Here is a 19,777-nt window from a genome sequence, read left to right on the forward strand (position 1 = left end):
GGCGACTGACGTCAAGCACAAGATAACGCCAAGGTTGGTTGACTGGAGTGAATCAAAACACGGGAGGGTCAGGGTTACACACACACACACACACACACACACACACACACACACACACACACACACACACACACACACACACACACACACACACACACACACACACACACACACACACACAGAAGGAGAGAGAGAGAGAGAGAGAGAGAGAGAGAGAGAGAGAGAGAGAGAGAAGGAGAGGGAAGTCACAGAGAGAAAGAAAGATCCTCCTCACAAGCCTCCAGTCTCTCCAGTCTCTCCAGTCTCTCCAGCCGGTCTGATCATGATATCTGCTCTCCTCTCCTCCCTCCTCTCTCTCTCTCCTTCCTCCCTCATCCTCTCCCTCCCCTCTTCCTCTCACTGTCTTTGGTCTTTAGCGGCGGCCGCCGTCCTGGTGCTGCTGGCTAAACGCTGGCTCGGGCGAGGCGGAACCGAACTCTCCTCGTCTCTCTCCTCCATCCCCTGCCTGCCCTGGGTGCCCGTGTTGGGCAGTCTACCCTGGCTGGGAGGGGACCAGCCTCCGCACCTGCTGTTCACCCAGCTTGCTCTCAGGTGAGGCTTCTAACGCTGTTTAACCCTACGGCGACGATGCAGAAGGTTAACCCTTTCACTACTGCACTTACCAAAGCGTTAACCCTTTCACTGCGACAATACAGAAGGTTAACCCTTTCACTGCCACACGACAAAGGGTTAACCCTTGCACAACCACACTACAGAAGGTTAACCCTTTCACTACCACACTACCAAAGGGTTAAACCCTTTCACCCTGACGATACAGAAGGTTAACCCTTTCACTACCACACTTACCAAAGGGTTAACCCTTTCACGGTGACAATACAGAAGGTTAACCCTTTCACTACCACACTATAGACGGTTAACCGTCTGTAGTGTGGTAGTGAAAGGGTTAACAGTCTGTAGTGTGGTAGTGAAAGGGTTAAAGATACATTATTAGTTTAATATCAGGGATGCCAATGATAGACGGGTTTCTGGTTTATAATAAACACACTCTGTCTGAGCCAATCGGCAATACCCGCTCAATCATGTGACTGAGTTACCCAGCTACCTGAGCGAGCTGCTGCACTAAAAAAAACGGGGCTCTATGGAGAAACGTTGGCCTAAACGTATAATGGAGCTCTATGGAGAAACTATGGTAGTATTCTACAATACCTATACTTTAAAAATAATTAGTAAGCATCACGCTTCAGAAAATTACTTCAGAACACAGGATTCAATGGGTTAAACCCGCTTGAGGACGTTTTATTCATCAATTGCAATTGACGATCTTGATTGTCCAAATCCCAAATAATCCAAATTCCCAAAAACATCCTGAGTGTTATAGGCCTAGCTCTTTATAGTCAAATGTACGTCACTGAATGGGAGGATGACTTTGCTATTTTATGTGTGTGTGCGTGTGTGCGTGTGTGCGTGTGTGTGTGTGTGTGTGTGTGTGTGTGTGTGTGTGTGTGTGTGTGTGTGTGTGTGTGTGTGTGTGCGTGCGTGCGTGCGTGCGTGCACGTGTGTGTGTGTGTGTGTGTGTGGCTGTGTTTTGCCAACTCTACCAGATGTTGTTATTTTCCTATCTCCGTGGTACATTTTTGCAAGATATGTTTTTGCCAAATTTGCTAAATTGTTATTGTGTTTTTCAATAACCTCTGTACATGTCTGTGTGTGTCTCGACCCACAGAGGTCTCTTTGGTTAAATGTACATTATTCAATACAACACTTGATATTTTTTTTATATATGTATGATGTATATAATATATAGAGATCCGCTACCACATAACCATGGCACTCCCCTGACTAAACGTATAATGGAGCTCTATGGAGAAACCATGGCACTCCCCTGACTAAAAGTAAAATGGAGCTCTATGGAGAAACCATGGCACTCCCCTGACTAAAAGTATAATGGAGCTCTATGGAGAAACCATGACACTCCCCTGACTAAAAGTATAATGGAGCTCTATGGAGAAACCATGACACTCCCCTGACTAAAAGTATAATGGAGCTCTATGGAGAAACCATGACACTCCCCTGACTAAAAGTATAATGGAGCTCTATAGAGAAACCATGGCACTCCCCTGACTAAAAGTATAATGGCGCTCTATGGAGAAACCATGGCACTCCCCTGACTAAAAGTATAATGGAGCTCTATGGAGAAACCATGGCACTCCCCTTACTAAACGTATAATGGAGCTCTATGGAGAAACCATGACACTCCCCTGACTAAAAGTATAATGGAGCTCTATGGAGAAACCATGGCACTCCCCTGACTAAAAGTATAATGGAGCTCTATGGAGAAACCATGGCACTCCCCTGACTAAATGTATAATGGAGCTCTATGGAGAAACCATGACACTCCCCTGACTAAAAGTATAATGGAGCTCTATGGAGAAACCATGGCACTCCCCTGACTAAAAGTTATTTCAAACTAAAATGGCTGGATGTAATTTAGCCAGATCAGCATGGCTGTGAGTGGGAGTGTCTCACACCTTACATGTCTAGCTTTGTCGTGGGTTGATTGTTTAGAGATCACTAGCATGGCTAAAAAATGCAAACATATTGTAGTCTGCCCTGTTGTTCTGACCAGGATTACGTTTATTTTTGCCTCCTTGATGAGCACTGAGTCTGACATGGCCGAGAAACCCGTCTATACACTTATTTGAATACACTTAAAGGGATAGTTCAGAATTGTTTGCCCTAAGTATTTACCTACTTATCAATGGTGTTGGTAGAGGTAGAGTCCTACTAGAAAACTACTGCAAAGTCAATGGGGTCACGCTTCAGTCTGAAATGAACTCAGGTGAAGTCAATGGGGCCAGTCTTCAGTCTGAAATAAAAGCTGAAACATAATGGTGCACTATGGAGTACAAGATAAAGAAAAAAATAGCAATACCTTGTATTATAAAAAATAATAATAATAACTGTATTTGTATAGCACCTTTCATACAGGGGATTGCAGTTCAAAGTGCTTTACATCAGCAAGAGCAAAGCATAAAGTGGGATAAAATAATATTAATCAAATCCTATCAGAACCTCACATTCCAATAGGCTTCTTGAATTTCTGTAATCTGTTACAAAACATGCACCCAGCGGATAATGGGGCGTAGAGATAAAAGAAAAAAATAAGTAAAATAATAGCAAGAGCTATACCACGGGACTGCTACCTTATCATTTCATTGAGCTGTAATGAACACAACACAAGGATTCATTGTCCCTGATGACATCACTGGTGGCCATATTCAAACTAATTTACTCTCAATAACTGTCAAACTAAATGAATGTGTGCAAAACTGGTTAGAGTTTTGTATGTGTGAGATCAGCATTGTTATTTTTTTTTGTGAAGTGCCCCTTTAAGTGTTTGTATGCATAAGCTAACACATCTGTCTGTCTGTCTCTGTCTCTGTGTGTGTGTGTGTGTGTGTGTGTGTGTGTGTGTGTGTGTGTGTGTGTGTGTGTGTGTGTGTGTGTGTGTGTGTGTGTGTGTGTGTGTGTGTGTGTGTGTGTGTGTGTGTGTGTGTGTGTGTGTGTGTGTGTGCGAGCGTGCGTGCGTGCGTGCGTGCGTGTGTGTGTGTACGTGGGTAGGTATGGTCCTGTCTACGCTCTGTACCTGGGTCCTCACTACACCCTTGTCATCAACGACCACCAACACGCCAGGGAGGTTCTGCTGATCAGAGGAAAAGACTTCGCTGGGAGACCCAAGATGGTGAGAGAGAGAGAGAGAGAGAGAGAGAGAGAGAGAGAGAGAGAGAGAGAGAGAGAGAGAGAGAGAGAGAGAGAGAGAGAGAGAGAGAGAGAGAGAGAGAGAGAGAGAGAGAGAGAAAGAGAGAGAGAGAGAGAGAGAGAGAGAGAGAGAGAGAGAGAGAGAGAGAGAGAGAGAGAGAGAGAGAGAGACAGAGAGACAAATGGAGGAGAGACAAAGAGACAGTGAGAGGGAGGAGAGACAGGGAGACAGTGAGTGAGAGGGAGGAGAGAGAGAGAGACAGTGAGTGAGAGGGAGGAGAGACAGGGAGACAGTGAGAGGGAGGAGAGACAGGGAGACAGTGAGAGGGAGGAGAGACAGGGAGACAGTGAGAAGGAGGAGAGAGAGACAGTGAGAGGGAGGAGAGACAGGGAGACAGTGAGAGGGAGGAGAGAGAGAGAGACAGTGAGAGGGAGGAGAGACAAAGAGAGAGTGAGAGGGAGGAGAGAGAGACAAAGAGACAGTGAGGGGGAGGAGAGACAAAGAGACAGTGAGGGGGAGGAGAGACAAAGAGACAGTGAAAGGGAGGAGAGAGAGAGAGACAGTGAGAGGGAGGAGAGACAAAGAGACAGTGAGAGGGAGGAGAGAGAGAGACAGTGAGGGGGAGGAGAGACAAAGAGACAGTGAGGGGGAGGAGAGAGAGACAGTGATGGGGAGGAGAGAGAGACAAAGAGACAGTTAGAGGGAGGAGAGACAGGGAGATAAATGATTGAATCTATAAAGTAAGGAATCTCTCTGTCTGCGTGCATTTCTGTCCTTCACATCTGGTAAAAATGGTAAATTGACTGTGTTCTGAAGGGCCAGATTAACACTGAGAATCTACGTTTTATTGTTTTATATAACTTGTATATTATTTATATATATAAGCTATATCCCTTTAAGCCTCCGTTGAATCATAGCATTATTCGCTTTCCTCATTGGATAACGCCCTTGACACTGGCGGCGCCAAGAATCGCGCCCCTCAGACAAGTTCAAAGACGAGTCTGGACAAGTTGAGACATGCCCTTGGCCAGCGCATTGATTCCGGACAAGAGATTCGGTTGCGCCCTAGAAAGCACTCTAAGTATATATTGTGGAAGGCGCAAACAGCAGCAGTTCGACCTAACCTAACGTGAAGTGAAGAGTTCGTCTTTTAGTGTGAATCTAACGTTAACGCAGTTCGTTCTGTGTGCAGCAGTAACAAGCAGTTCGTTCGTTTAGTAACTAGTGTGAACCTTAGCAAGTGTGTGTGGACTTAACGTAATTAGTATCAGAACACGAGGTGAACCTAGCAGCAGAACTATTGGACATGTGAGCATTGGAACCTACCGCGGCATATCGTTACGGATAACTAGTAGCTCCTTAGATACTACCTTGATATTGTAGAACCATTGTTGGTGGATTATAGTGACTTGTGGAAACGTAGTACCGTGGAGAAGAGCATCGTTAATACCATTGTCGTTTGGATTTAACTACCCTGAAGATCTGCATCGGGCTAGCTTCGAGGACGAAGCTGGCTAGCTATCATCACTGCCATCAGGCTTTGGATTAAAGCTATTACCCTGCTACAGAGCACTTGGATTACAAGGACTGGATCCGTATGAGACCCCCTTTCTTCAAGTGACCAGCCGGAGTATCCGTCTATTCTTCAATCCTCTGGAGCTTACTACTCTGTGGGAGGAAATCACCAGTCTCCAGCTATACCCTCGTTTGCCCCCCTATATCGCCATCTCACGCCATGCAGCGTCCCGGTCTAGTATCCTTAGCCTAGGAATTATTCATTCCCACTGACTTTGATACTCTGACATTCTAATATCATTCGCCATAAAAGAGCGACCAAGTAATTCTCAGTTGTATATCTGCTATTAATAATAAAATACTGTAAACGATATCTCTTTGTCACCGTGCCGTCTATTGAGTGTCTGCCATAATTAACTGTACTGTCTGGCAAGTAATAATAATATGTAGTAGTGGTTTAATCTATCACAATCTTTAATACAGTCAGGGTTTTGTAACCCCTCAGTTACAATTGGTCCTTCGAGCCGGAGGGTATCAGTAATACTAATCATATTAATAGTAATATGGCCAGCGGCGGACACTCTCCAAACGGCTCTCCCAAACTAGAGCGCCCTAGGCGCCAGCGTCAGCCCCCTCCACACTTGGAGGACTACGCTGTAGTTCTACCTCCTAGCTTATCTAAAAAGACGTTAAGCACGGATAAAACTAATAGCTTAAGTATGCCCAACCTTATCGACTTGTCGGCCCCACTAGTAGAGACCCAAGCTGGTTTAAGCGAAACTGACTTAGCTCACAGGGGGGGACAAGCGGGACATGACTTGACTATGCCCAACGACCACAGCGCCACCGAGATGGACCTCGGAGCGCCAGAAGATAAAGACCGCGCATCCGAGATGGACCTCGGAGCGCAAGAAGGTACAGAACGCGCACCCGAGATGGACCTCGGAGCGCAAGAGGATAAAGAGCGCGGCCCCGAGATGGACCTCGGCGCGCACCAAAGAAAAGAGTACCGCGTCTCCGAGATGGACCTCGGAGCGCGTAAAGAGAACAGGTCAACGCCAAGCCCTGTCAACTCCAGATCACCATCATCAGCGTCATCCCCAAGCGAGGCCGACCAGAGGCTAGCGCAAGTCTTGATCGCCACGCTTCAACCGAAAGAGACCGCATCCAGGGTGAGCGTGACCGCCTCCAAGCGCAACAACAGAGTGAGCGCGAATATTCTTCAACGGAAAGAGAACGTCTCCAAGCGCAACGAGAGAGCGAGCGCGAACATATCCGACTGGAAGAGAGGCGCCTCCAGGCTGAAGAAACCATACAGCGCGACGCCGCCAATGCACAGCGCGAGGCGGAACGAGACCGCGCCAATGCACAGCGCGACGCCGCCAATGCACAGCGCGAGGCGGAACGAGACCGTCTGCAGGCGCAGATGATGGAGCAAGCGCTCCAGAGGGCGACTCCCCACTCCTCCACCCGGAGCTCCCGGAGATCATCACGACAAGGGTCGAGGGCACCTTCCCCTCCCCGACCAATCTACACGGGACCCAGCCAACGGGAAGAGCCTGCCTACGTCGCCGAGAAACTAACCAAGCGACTACAAAGCCTAGCGGAGGACGAGGGAGGACATAAAGCCCACACGCACAAACCCATCTCGGACCAGGAGGAACAGTACAGCCCCGACCTCAGCCCCGAGACGCTGCGTTACGAACCCCCAACCCGTCCCAGGGGTGAGTTTAATCAACAGTCAGCACCGAGGAGCAGGGCCTCTGGTTCCCACCCAGCACGAACCCACGACCCCACGTACGGGGAGACTCGCCAAGGAGGCCTCTCCCCCTACGCGCATCAGTGTCACAGCCATCCATGGCATCTTACATTGGGACACCCACATTCCCAGACTTTACGCGTGAAGACAGAGCGCAGTATACCGAACTGCGCATGTGTTTAGAGACCATTATGTCCGGAGTGCAGGACGAGTCCTACAAATATGCCATCCTCCTCAAGCACCTTAAAGTACCCAGAGCGCACAACATAGCGCTGGCATATTCTAACTCAAGGACTCCCTACTCTGATGCCCTGGTGGCCCTCGACGCGCGTTATGGACGTACATGGGACTATGTAATTCAAGAGATACAGGAGATTGAACGCCTCCCCCCAGCTAAAGACAATAGAGCCCTGGATGACCTATCCATTAAAGTACAATCCCTGGTAGGGATGCTCGGGTCACAAAAGGAGAAGGGGATGTACGAGTTATACGCCAACTCCAACGTGGAGCGGATATTAGAGAAGCTCCCCCCAGCCCGCCAAGAACGTTTTCGGCGGCAAAGAGATCACTGTGACCCCCACGGCCCAGAACAATCCCTCCTAGACCTTGCTGACTTCTTAGCCAGAGAGGTCAGCAGCCTACGAATAGACACCTTCGCGTGGGGTGGCTCTAACACTAAAGATGGACCGAGAAGGTTTAAAGACAACAGCAGGCCCGTCACCGTGATGCACCAGGCCGAGTCGGTGCCGCGACAAAAGAGCCATAACCCCCCCCCGCTAAGGGAAAATGGAAGATCGCATGCCAATATTGCGACCACGAACACTGGCTATCTCAATGTGACGCATTTAAGAAATTGACCGCCGAAGAAGTGAGTCAGTGGATTAAAGCGAACCGTCGCTGCTTCCGCTGCGCGCGCAGCCACATGGCAGCTGAGTGCCGCCTCAAGAAAAGGTGCAGCAAGTGTGACGGCGCCCACCTAGAAGTCCTACATGAGAGCAACAAACGGAGACCCGCCCCACAAAGCAGCTCGAGAGCAGAAGTACTATACATAGACCCTGCGAAGAGCGGGAGCTCCCGAGTGCTCCTCAAGGTGGTCCGAGTGCTCCTGAGCTACGGGGACAAGGTACTCGACACCTACGCCGTCCTCGACGACGGGTCAGAGAAGACTCTCCTCCTCGCTTCCGCCGCGACCCAGTTGGGCCTGCGGGGTCCAGAGGAAACAATGACAATCCGTACCATTCGTTGAGACTTAAAGACAATAAAGGGTGAAAACGTCTCGTTCACCATAGCAGCGATCGAGCAGCCCGAGAAGCGGTACAGCATCACCAAGGCGTTCACAAGCCACGACATAGGTCTGTCACGCTATGACTACCCCATCCCACAACTGATGGAGAAGTACGCGCACCTACGCCGACTGCCCATACCGCTCATCGACGGCGCCACACCGACCCTGCTCATAGGCTCCGACCATGCAGACCTCATCGTCCCAACGGACGCGGTCCACATCGGACCCAGAGGCTGCCTAGCCGCGGTCAAGACCCGACTGGGCTGGACGCTCCAAGGCCCTCTCTCCGGGCCATCCAACTGACCAACGTCCACACGCTGCCTTTACACGAAGGTGAGCGACCAAGACACTACCCTCCTGCAGCACGTCGAGAGACTATGGACATTAGACTCGCTGCCATTCAAGAACGAACGTGAACTAGTTCGCTCCAAGGAGGACAAGTACGCCATAGCTCTTCTCGAGCAGAAGACCAAGAGGGTCGAGGTCGACGGAGTGCTAAGATACGCGACTCCACTCTTGAGGCGGGAGGGGATGCCCACCCTGCACGCATCAAAGGAAGTGACACAACGCTATCTACAGAACACCGAGCGGCGTCTCGCCAAAGACCCCCCTCAAGCAACGATATATCGCGCCGAGATCGACAAGCTGATCACGGCTGGCCATATAAAGAAAATCGACGACCACGAGGCAGACCAGACGACTGAGTCCTGGTACGTGCCCCACCACAAGGTCCACCACAACGGCAAGAACCGCATCGTATTCAACTGCAGTTATCAGATTGGACTACAGAACCTGAATAACTTGCTCCTGCCCGGCCCGACACTCGGCCCCTCCCTCCTCGGCGTACTGCTACGTTTCCGCCAGGACAAAGTGGCCATCAGCGGCGACATCAAAGGAATGTTCCTACAAGTGCGACTGATGGAGGAAGACAAGCCCCTGCTGCGGTTCCTGTGGAGAGAGAGGATCGATGATGAACAACCCTCAATCTACCAATGGGAGGTCCTCCCATTCGGCACCACCTGCAGCCCGTGCTGCGCCACGTTCGCGCTACAGAAGCACGTGGCCGAAGACCCCGGAGCCGACGAGGAGGTCAGACACAGCGTGGAAAAGAGTTTCTACGTGGACAACTGCCTACAGAGCGTATCTACGCCAGAAGAAGCCGAGAGCATCTTACTGAAGCTACGAGCCTCCCTGGTCAAAGGTGGATTCGACCTCAGGCAATGGGCCAGCAGTGACCCTCAAGTCCTCCGCAGCCTCCCCCCAGAGACAAAGGCAGCAAGCAGCGAGACCTGGATGGCGACCACCCCAGGTGAAGCGCAGGAAATGACATTGGGCCTCGTCTGGCGTTTCAAAACAGACTCGCTCCATTACAAGCACACACCCCTGACCACGGATCAGGGAAGGTCCAAGACCACTCTACCGACCACTCGGCGGAGTGTGTACCGAACACTCGCCAGCCAATACGACCCAATGGGGTGTATCCTACCTTACACCACTCGGGCGAAGATGCTGGTGCGAGAACTGTGGTACAAGGAGCAGGGCTGGGACGACCCCATACCCGAGCACCTGGCTTCCACCTGGAGAGAATGGGAGGGAGAACTCGACTCACTCCAAGATGTGACCATTCAACGGAGCTACTTCCCCCCTACAGTGCGGCTGGAGACGTGTCAGATAGACCTGCACGTCTTCAGTGACGCCTCTGAAGTGGCTTACGGATCGGTGGCTTACCTGAGAGCCCGAGAAGAGGGAGGAGAAGTACACGTAGCCTTCGTCCTGGCCCGCTCGAGGATAGCTCCCCGCAAGCAGCAGTCGATCCCGCGACTAGAGCTCTGCGCAGCTCTGGTAGGCGCGCAACTCGCCACGATGATACAAAGTGAACTCACCATAACGGTGCAAGAGACCATCCTGTGCTCACCTGGATCCAGTCCGACTCCTGTCGGTACAAGGTTTTCGTCTGAGTCCGAGTCACCGAGATCCAAGACCTGGTAGGAGCAGCATGTTGGAGATACGTTGACACCAAGCAGAACCCAGCGGATGTCATCACACAGGGGATGTCCTTAGACGACCTCACACGTCCTAACCCTTACAGTGACGGTCCTGAGTTCCTCAAGCTCCCGGAGGAGAAGTGGCCTACCCCCACACCACGGGAGGCGAGTCAAGATGAATCAGAGATCAAGAAGTCTATGTTCTGCGGGCTGACGCACGCCCCGGCTCCAACGGACCCGAACCTAGACGACTGCTTAACTCTTGAGAGTGCTCAGAAAAGGACATTCTTATGGCACCACCCTGAGACTCCCCCCACCACAGACCTTGATGCATCGAACTACAAAGAAGCCGAACTTCTTCTGCTAAGGAGAGCCCAAAGAGACTCATTCCCAGAAGAACTAGACTGCCTGACAGGGGAAAAGCCAGTCCCCTCAGACAGTCGACTCCTCACCTTGGCCCCAGAGCTCGACGCCCAGCACCTCATCAGGGTGGGTGGTCGATTGAGACGGGCCCCGGACGTGACTGACGATGCTAAGCATCCCATCGTCCTCAACAGCCGACACAAGATAACCGAGCTGATCATCCAGAAGTACGACGAGGTGGTGCACCACGCGGGGGCCGAGAGAGTCTTCGCTGAGATCCGACGACGCTTCTGGATACTCCAAGGGAGAGAAGCTGTACGTCGCTTCCAACGGACTTGCCTAACCTGTCGCAAGTGGAGAGCACAGCCTAGTATCCCGATGATGGCCGACCTGCCTCCCTGCCGCCTCCGACTCGGCGAGCGGGCCTTCCACTCCACGGGCGTGGACTGCTTCGGCCCATTCAACGTCAAGAAAGGAAGAGGGACAGAGAAGAGGTGGGGCATTGTGTACAAGTGTATGACCACCCGAGCTGTTCATATTGAAATCCTCCAGACCATGAGTACAGACTCATTCCTCATGTCCTTCCGGAGATTCCAAGCCCGAAGAGGAACCCCATCAGTGTTGTTGTCCGACCAAGGGACAAACTTCAGAGGAGGAGACACAGAACTGAGAGAGAGCTTCCTGGCTATGGGTGAAGAACTCAAGACCCGCCTCGCTCCCGCTCAGATCACATTCCAGTTCAACCCCCCGAACGCCCCTCATTTCGGGAGAACCTGGGAGAGAGAGGTCCGTTCTATAAAGACTGCTATGTACACCGTACTTGGGGCCCAGACCGTGGTTGAGGAAGTCCTGATGACAGTCCTCACGGAGATCGAGGGCGTCTTGAACTCTAAGCCCCTCAGTTACGTCTCAAGTGACGTAGCAGACGTCGACCCAGTCACCCCAAACTACCTCTTGATGGGGCGGCTGGACCCTGCCCTTCCACAGGCGGTGTACAGACAAGATGAGATGAACGGCCGGAGAATGTGGAGACACAGCCAAGTACTGGCCGACCAGTTTTGGACCCGCTTCCTCCTCCATTATCTACCATCCCTCCAAGCCCGTCAGAAGTGGGTAAAGGACAGGGACAACCTGAAGGTGGACACAGTCGTCATGATAATAGACCAGTCACTACCCCGAGCTACGTGGCCGGCCGGCCGCGTGAGCAGAGTGATTACTGGTGCCGATGGGAAGGTCAGAGCGGCAGAAGTCATCGTCCAAGGGCGGACTTACACCCGACCTGTGGCTAAGTTGATAGAGCTGCCGGAGATCCCTGACTCCCCTGATGACGACCATGACCCACTGACTTTGTAGATTGTTCCAACTCCTCATAACAAAGTATGGAGAAGTTGACTGGACACTAATATTAATCTGTGCCCCTTTACTAATTAGGTGCGGACTAATTAGGAGGCAGCTGTTCTGAAGGGCCAGATTAACACTGAGAATCTACGTTTTATTGTTTTATATAACTTGTATATTATTTATATATATAAGCTATATCCCTTTAAGCCTCCGTTGAATCATAGCATTATTCGCTTTCCTCATTGGATAACGCCCTTGACACTGGCGGCGCCAAGAATCGCGCCCCTCAGACAAGTTCAAAGACGAGTCTGGACAAGTTGAGACATGCCCTTGGCCAGCGCATTGATTCTGGACAAGAGATTCGGTTGCGCCCTAGAAAGCACTCTAAGTATATATTGTGGAAGGCGCAAACAGCAGCAGTTCGACCTAACCTAACGTGAAGTGAAGAGTTCGTCTTTTAGTGTGAATCTAACGTTAACGCAGTTCGTTCGGTGTGCAGCAGTAACAAACAGTTCGTTCGTTTAGTAACTAGGAGATGATTGTGGACTTCAGGAGGTCGGGGGTCAAGGACTACAGCCCCCTCAGCATCGACGGGGCACCGGTTGAGAGAGTCAACAGCTTTAAGTACCTCGGAGCCTACATATCCGAGGACTTGACATGGACCACACACATTGACAGTGTTGTGAAGAAGGCACGACAATGCCTCTACTTCCTCAGGCGCCTAAGGAAGTTCCAAGTCAGCCAGAAGATCCTTAAGAACTTCTACTCATGTACAATAGAGAGCATCTTGACCGGCAACATCACCTCCTGGTTTGGGAATAGCACTGCACAAGACCGAAGCAGACTACAAAGAGTGACACGTTCAGCCGAACGCACAATTGGAGGGGGGCTCCCCACCCTCCAGAACATTTACTACAAGCGTTGCAAGGGCAAGGCTAAGAGAATCATTAAAGACTCCAGTCACCCGAACAACTGCCTCTTTGAACTGCTGCGGTCAGGCAAGCGATACCGGAGTCTCAAGGCGAGCACAGAAAGACTCAGAAGAAGCTTCTATCCCCAGGCCATCAGGCTGCTAAACGAACAATGAATGAACACTACACAACAACAACCACCAAACGCACATAGCACACACATCCACACGCACACACTCACTTTAAACAAACACACTGTAGCACCCACTCCACACACTTTATAGCACACACCCACTTTAAACAAACACACTGTAGCACCCACTCCCCACACTTTATATTTATGGATGAAGGATTGCACTACAACTCGTACACCTTACTGTAAATTGTACCTAAAATTGTACCTCATCCCATTTCTGCTTTGCACTAGATAGTACTGTACATTAGTACACTGCATAGTATTGTGTATTGTATATTATATGGTAACTCAGAACATTGTACATATGTCTATACCGAACACTGTGACCTCATTTTTCTTCTTCTAAATTCATGCTATATTATGTTATTATGTTATTTGATACTATCTTGTCTAGCACAGTCTCTGGAGCGTAACAGAAAGAAGCATTTTGTATGAAAGTATTCTGTACTTCTGTATGACAACTATTAAAGAACTTGAACTAGTGTGAACCTTAGCAAGTGTGTGTGGACTTAACGTAATTAGTATCAGAACACGAGGTGAACCTAGCAGCAGAACTATTGGACATGTGAGCATTGGAACCTACCGCGGCGTATGGTTACGGATAACTAGTAGTTCCTTAGATACTACCTTGATATTGTAGAACCATTGTTGGTGGATTATAGTGACTTGTGGAAACGTAGTACCGTGGAGAAGAGCATCGTTAATACCATTGTCGTTTGGATTTAACTACCCTGAAGATCTGCATCGGGCTAGCTTCGAGGACGAAGCTGGCTAGCTATCATCACTGCCATCGGGCTTTGGATTAAAGCTATTACCCTGCTACCGAGCACTTGGATTACAAGGACCGGATCCGTATGAGACCCCCTTTCTTCAAGTGACCAGCCGGAGTATCCGTCTATTCTTCAAACCTCTGGAGCTTACTACTCTGTGGGAGGAAATCACCAGTCTCCAGCTATACCCTTGTTTGCCCCCCTATATCGCCATCTCACGCCATGCAGCGTCCCGGTCTAGTATCCTTAGCCTAGGAATTATTCATTCCCACTGACTTTGATACTCTGACATTCTAATATCATTCGCCATAAAAGAGCGACCAAGTAATTCTCAGTTGTATATCTGCTATTAATAATAAAATACTGTAAACGATATCTCTTTGTCACCGTGCCGTCTATTGAGTGTCTGCCATAATTAACTGTACTGTCTGGCAAGTAATAATAATATGTAGTAGTGGTTTAATCTATCACAATTTTTAATACAGTCAGGGTTTTGTAACCCCTCAGTTACAGACTGCATTTTTTTTTTTTTTTTATATTTTTTTGTATTATTGCAAAACAAAAAATTATTAAAAGTCAGTACTCAACACACAATGCATAATGAAACTTTCAGTAAAGGTGGTTAAAATATATGCAAGTACAGAAACAGGATAAAACAAAAATAGTCTATAATAACATTTTAACCGTATACAGTGTATATCCAGCGAAATTACAATTATATAAATGTTAGTATATAATATACCCCTAATACCTATTTTCTAAAACCCTACACACATATGCTCCAGCTCAAACTCCCCCCTCCCGGACCCCCTCTTGGGTAGTACCTCCATTATCCCTCACTCCTAACCAGACACTACCATTATAAGCTAGCTTTTATTCTCTCCACCACTTCTAACCACATTGACATTTTGGATTCATTGAGCCCCAGAATTCTTGCTGTAGATATTTCTTGATATATCACATCGAGATATGTAAGAAACCACACTTTTCGGCACATTTTTTCCGGTTGAAACCAACGTGATGCGATCAGTTTTTTAGCTACTGTGATACCCGATAAAACCAATCTTTTTAGTTGTGGATTCACTGCAAACTCAAAAACATCATTCAATAGTAATACCGCAGGGTGTACAGGTATATTCCAAAATACGAGTATTGATAATTGTTGGGACACATCTTTCCAGAATGCCTTAACTGGTGGGCAGTCCCAATACATGTGCATAAATGTTCCTTCGTCCCCATTTGTACATTGGGAGCATTTGGAGTCTTGTATAAGCCCCATTTTGCACAGCCTTATAGGAGTCAAGTATGTCCTGTGAATATAGTTCAGATTGATTTGTTGATGATCCGGGTTCCTTGATGTAAGTCGGACATTTGCCCAGGCTCCTTGCCAATCAAAGTCATATTCCAGGTCTGGTATATCCCTCCTCCAGACAGTGTCTAGTTGAAGGGTTTCATACGAGGACGTTAGTAATTGATAATAAAAACCTGATACAAAACCTCCCAATGTATCTCTTTCATAGAAAAATTTGTGGTATCTGTGGTGTTCAATTGGTATGAGTAATGGAACACCGTGAGATCTCATACAAAGTCGTAACTGTATGTAAAAAAGCCATGTGGACTCGGTGAGGTTAAACTTTATGCATATTTCGACATAACTACAGAGGCCCTTGTTATTAAAAATATCCCCTAATGAGTGTATGCCTTTCTCTTCCCATATAGGGAATCTTATAGGTCGTTTTCCCATTAAGAGTGCATTGTTATTGAATATGGGAGTGTGATTATGCCATTCTTGAGGGTTAGGATATTTCTTTTGTGTTTCCCGCCATGTTCTGATTGCATGGGTAATTATTGGGCCAAATTCTCGCTCACAATGCTTGATCGAAAGTTTAGTGTGTGCTATGTCTTTCAGTCTCTGTGGGGCTACCATGTTTTCTTCTAATTCTCTCCAAGATACCAAAGCCTGGGGGTCAAACCATATCTTCAATGGTCTTAATGTGAAGGCCTTAAAATATTGTAAAAAATCTGGGACTGCCATGCCACCGTCTGCTTTATTTCTCTGTGCGGTGGATCTTTTTATGCGAGGTGGTTTGTTATTCCAAATAAATTTGTATGTGGAGGTTTGTAATCTTTTCCAGTAGCCCTCTGGAGGAGGTAACGGAAGCATTGAGCTGAAGAAATTGATTCTTGGTAATACATCCATCTTAACTATTGATACCCTTGCCTGTACTGAGTTTTTAAGTTTTGCCCACCTGTCCAGGTCGTCTTTGATTTTGTTCTGTATTTTTGTGTAATTGTGCTTCACCGTTTGTCTTATGGTGGGAAATATTTCCACACCCAAGCATCTGAAATGTTTGACCATGGGTATCGCACCTGGGAGGGTTGTGTCTTTTTTTGCACTGGTGTTAAGAGGAAGAAAAGCCGACTTAGGCCAATTTATTTTAAATCCCGATAAATCACCAAAGTTTTCTATCAACTTGAGTATATGCGGCAATGTGTTGTTGGGGTTTTGCATGAACAATATTACGTCGTCCGCATATAAACTAATTTTATGATGTGTGCCCTTGATTACTATTGGTTCTATGTGTTGGGATTGTCTTATAAATTGTGCTAAAGGTTCTAATGATAGATCGAATAGTCCGGGACTAAGAGGGCAACCCTGTCTGGCTGAGCGTGATACCGGAAAGATATCGGAGATGAATGTGCCTGTTGTAATCCTGGCCGATGGGTCCTTGTATAGTACTTTAATCATATCAATGAATCCTTTTCCTAACCCCATCCTTTCTAATACTGCCCATAGAAACGACCATTCCAACCTGTCAAATGCTTTCATAGCATCCAGGGATAGTATCGCCTTAGGTGTGGTGTCCTCTTTGTCTGCATCTAGTACGTGCAGTATTCGCCTTATGTTATCATTGATCAGGCGACCTTTTATGAAGCCTGTTTGGTCCGGATGAACTAAAGACGTCATATGCTTTTGCAATCTGATGGCTAATATCTTAGAGTACAGTTTGACATCGGTTCCGAGGAGGCTTAAAGGACGGTAACTACCGCACTCAGTGGGGTCTTTGTCTTTTTTGTGAAGAACTGAAATGAGTGCGATATTTTGGTGTTTATGGAAGCTTCCCTCTTTGACTGAGTATAAGATCATATTTAGTAATAAGGGTCCAAATATGTCCCAGCAAGAAATGTACATTTCTGATGGGATACCGTCAATTCCCGGAGCCTTGCCGTTTTTCCTTCCGGATATGGCCTTCTTGAGTTCTTCTAATGTGATCGGTACTTCTAACTGTTTAGCGTCGTCCTCCGTAAGTTTAGGGAGAGTAATTTGATTAAGATATGTGTCTAATTTGTCTTGATCAAAGGTCGTTTCTGAATTATATAAATCGGAGTAGAATTCTTTGAATGTATCGTTTATTATTTTGGGTTCTGTTACTAGAGCTTGTTGTTTCCTAATGGCAGTTATATCTGCAAATTTTGCATTAATTCTTAGTCGCATGGCTAATAGGTGACTAGGTTTAGAGCCTTGGAAGTACTGCTGTTGTCTTGTGCTGCGTATTTGCAATTCCGATTTTTGTCTGTATATTGCTTTGATCTCTGTCTTTAGAATGTTAACTTGGTTTTCTAGTCTAGTAGAGTTGTTGTATTTTAAAGAATTAAAAAGCGTTGAGTAAAGCGTTTCCATTTCAGATAGTTTTGTGTTTTGATTTTTGCGCAATATGGAGGAAAATCTATCCGAGAAATCCTTGATCATAGTCTTTACCGACATCCATAATATTCTGGGATCTTGCACCGAGTTAGCATTATCCCGTAGGAATATTGTGAGAGCTTCTTTAATTTGTGTAATGAATTCATTGTTGTTAAGCAGCATAGAATTAAAACGCCATCTTGGGGCCCGGGAAGATAGTGTACCAAATGTTGCTTTCAGGATTAAGTAGCAGTGATCTGATAGCGCATTGGGTGTAATTTCCACTTCATATTTATCAAATATTCTCGGGGATGCAAAGACGTAATCAATTCTGGATAGTGTGTTGTGTCTCGTCGAACGACAGGAGTACTTGCGGGTCATGGGGTTAAGTGAACGCCATAAATCAGTTACCCCTGTTGATTTCGACCAATCTTTTAATGCTTTAGATGAATTTTTTTGTTCGCTGGAAAAGGTAAGGTAAGTTTTGTCCATCCTTGGGTTCCAAATGGCATTAAAATCCGCACCTATTATATATGAGTACTCGGGATGGTTTAACATTTCTCCGGTTAGTGAAGTGAAGAAACCCACTTCGTACAAATTTGGGGCATATACCGCTGCCAATGCAATTTTCCTGTTATTGTGTATAATCCTAGCTATAGTTATGCGCCCCTCAGCATCCGACCATACCCCTCTCAATTCGATATTTAATTTGCGTCTGACGACTATGGCTACCCCTCTAGTTCTCGTAACAAAAGAAGAGTGACTAATATTATGGTATATGTTATCCGCTAACGTATTTATGTCTTCCTCTAAAATGTGCGTTTCGCTTAATAGAGCCACGTCCACATGTTCTTTTTTCATCAGTGTGAGCACGCTTTTGCGTTTGTGTTGTTTGTTTATCCCACCGGTGTTCCATACCATTATATTCAAACTAGCCATAATCTATGCATGTTTTTGTGTAGTTTTTGGTAATGCTTCTGGAGTGTGAAGCTACAATAGATGTACATCCAATTAATGAGGTCCCGTTGAGAGCTGAGCTTAAAAACATATATATATACAAATAAAAATCCCCTATTTTCCCCTCACCCAGAAAGTCGTACAGGCCTGTGTTCCAAGAACACATCCTCCGCGATTGACTTTCTCCCATAGTCCACCGGATTGCCCAAACTGAGCATTGTAATCTTAATCTTCCTATGCTAATTGCCATAGGATCTAACATTTCCATTCTATTGCAATAGAATGTCGCTTTTGGTCTTGCACCTTCCCTTACTGTAATGAAGTATTGTGATAAATGACAGAAAAAATAAAATAAAAAATAAAAAAAGAGAATAAACTTTCATCGACATATTCATTTGAACCCTCTACTAACGTGTGGAAAAAAGGAAAAAAGGAAAAGATTGTAGAGCAATATTGACACCTTAATGTGAAGAACATTGGAAAAGAACAATGTAAGTTAAAATATATTTTAAAAAATATAGAGTAATGAGAAGAAAAAATTTAATAAAATAAAAATCAATGGAAAGATATAGATAAGGAATGAGAGATAGAATAATTATCAACGTGGAGAAGCCACTAGAACCGAATTAACAGATTAGATAAGATAGAAAAGCAGCGCCTTTTAGAGCTTCAATGTGCCTTCAATGGAGTGATTACTTAAATTGTTAGAATAACCTTGTAGTGTTCATACGTTTAAGTGTGGTTAATTTTTAAAATATTATTAAGGACTGATTGAACTTCATTTAATTTATTATCTGCTATGTGTATACACACCGGATGTTTATTGTTAGAGTTGTAGGCTTCGTTGTCATGGTGCCTTATATTCTAGAAGGTTGTAGAGTATACTAGTGCCTAGACTATTTTATGTTCCAGAATGATCTAAGAGACCCAGGGCATTTGAGCGATAAACCCAGAATATTCCAGATAGATCTTTTTGCAATGATATGTATTTGTCTCCTCAGAGACCAGAGACTGAAATTATAATGTATTATGAATCGTATTATACACAGTACACATTGTTATAGACGGCTTGCATATCGTCTGCTACCTTGATGAACACAATAAAGTCATTCTAACACTGGTATACATTGAGAAAGAGGCTTATCTGTTTCCGGCATTTTCGTCCTGCCTTGGGTTATTTGCTCCATTTCGATTCAGAAAATCCTCAGCTTCAATAGGTGTGTATATACCTGACCTGCGGCCGTCACTGC

At 46.8% G+C, this 19,777-nt stretch overlaps 1 protein-coding gene across 1 annotated transcript in view; it reads left to right on the forward strand.

The window, feature by feature from the left end:
• Positions 1-322: 322 nt before the first annotated feature.
• cyp17a2 (cytochrome P450, family 17, subfamily A, polypeptide 2) overlaps positions 323-19,777 on the forward strand; it is a gene marked incomplete at both ends in the record, with an annotated part of 69,759 nt that continues 50,304 nt past the window's right edge. The window contains 2 exons of the mRNA XM_084327737.1: positions 323-591; positions 3,622-3,742. Of these exons, the coding sequence (XP_084183863.1) occupies positions 323-591; positions 3,622-3,742 (390 nt within the window). The remainder of the gene's footprint in view (positions 592-3,621; positions 3,743-19,777) is intronic.

The sequence above is a fragment of the Notolepis coatsorum genome, assembly GCF_963971535.1.
Source record: "Notolepis coatsorum genome assembly, chromosome: 1".
Lineage (NCBI taxonomy): Eukaryota > Metazoa > Chordata > Actinopteri > Aulopiformes > Paralepididae > Notolepis > Notolepis coatsorum.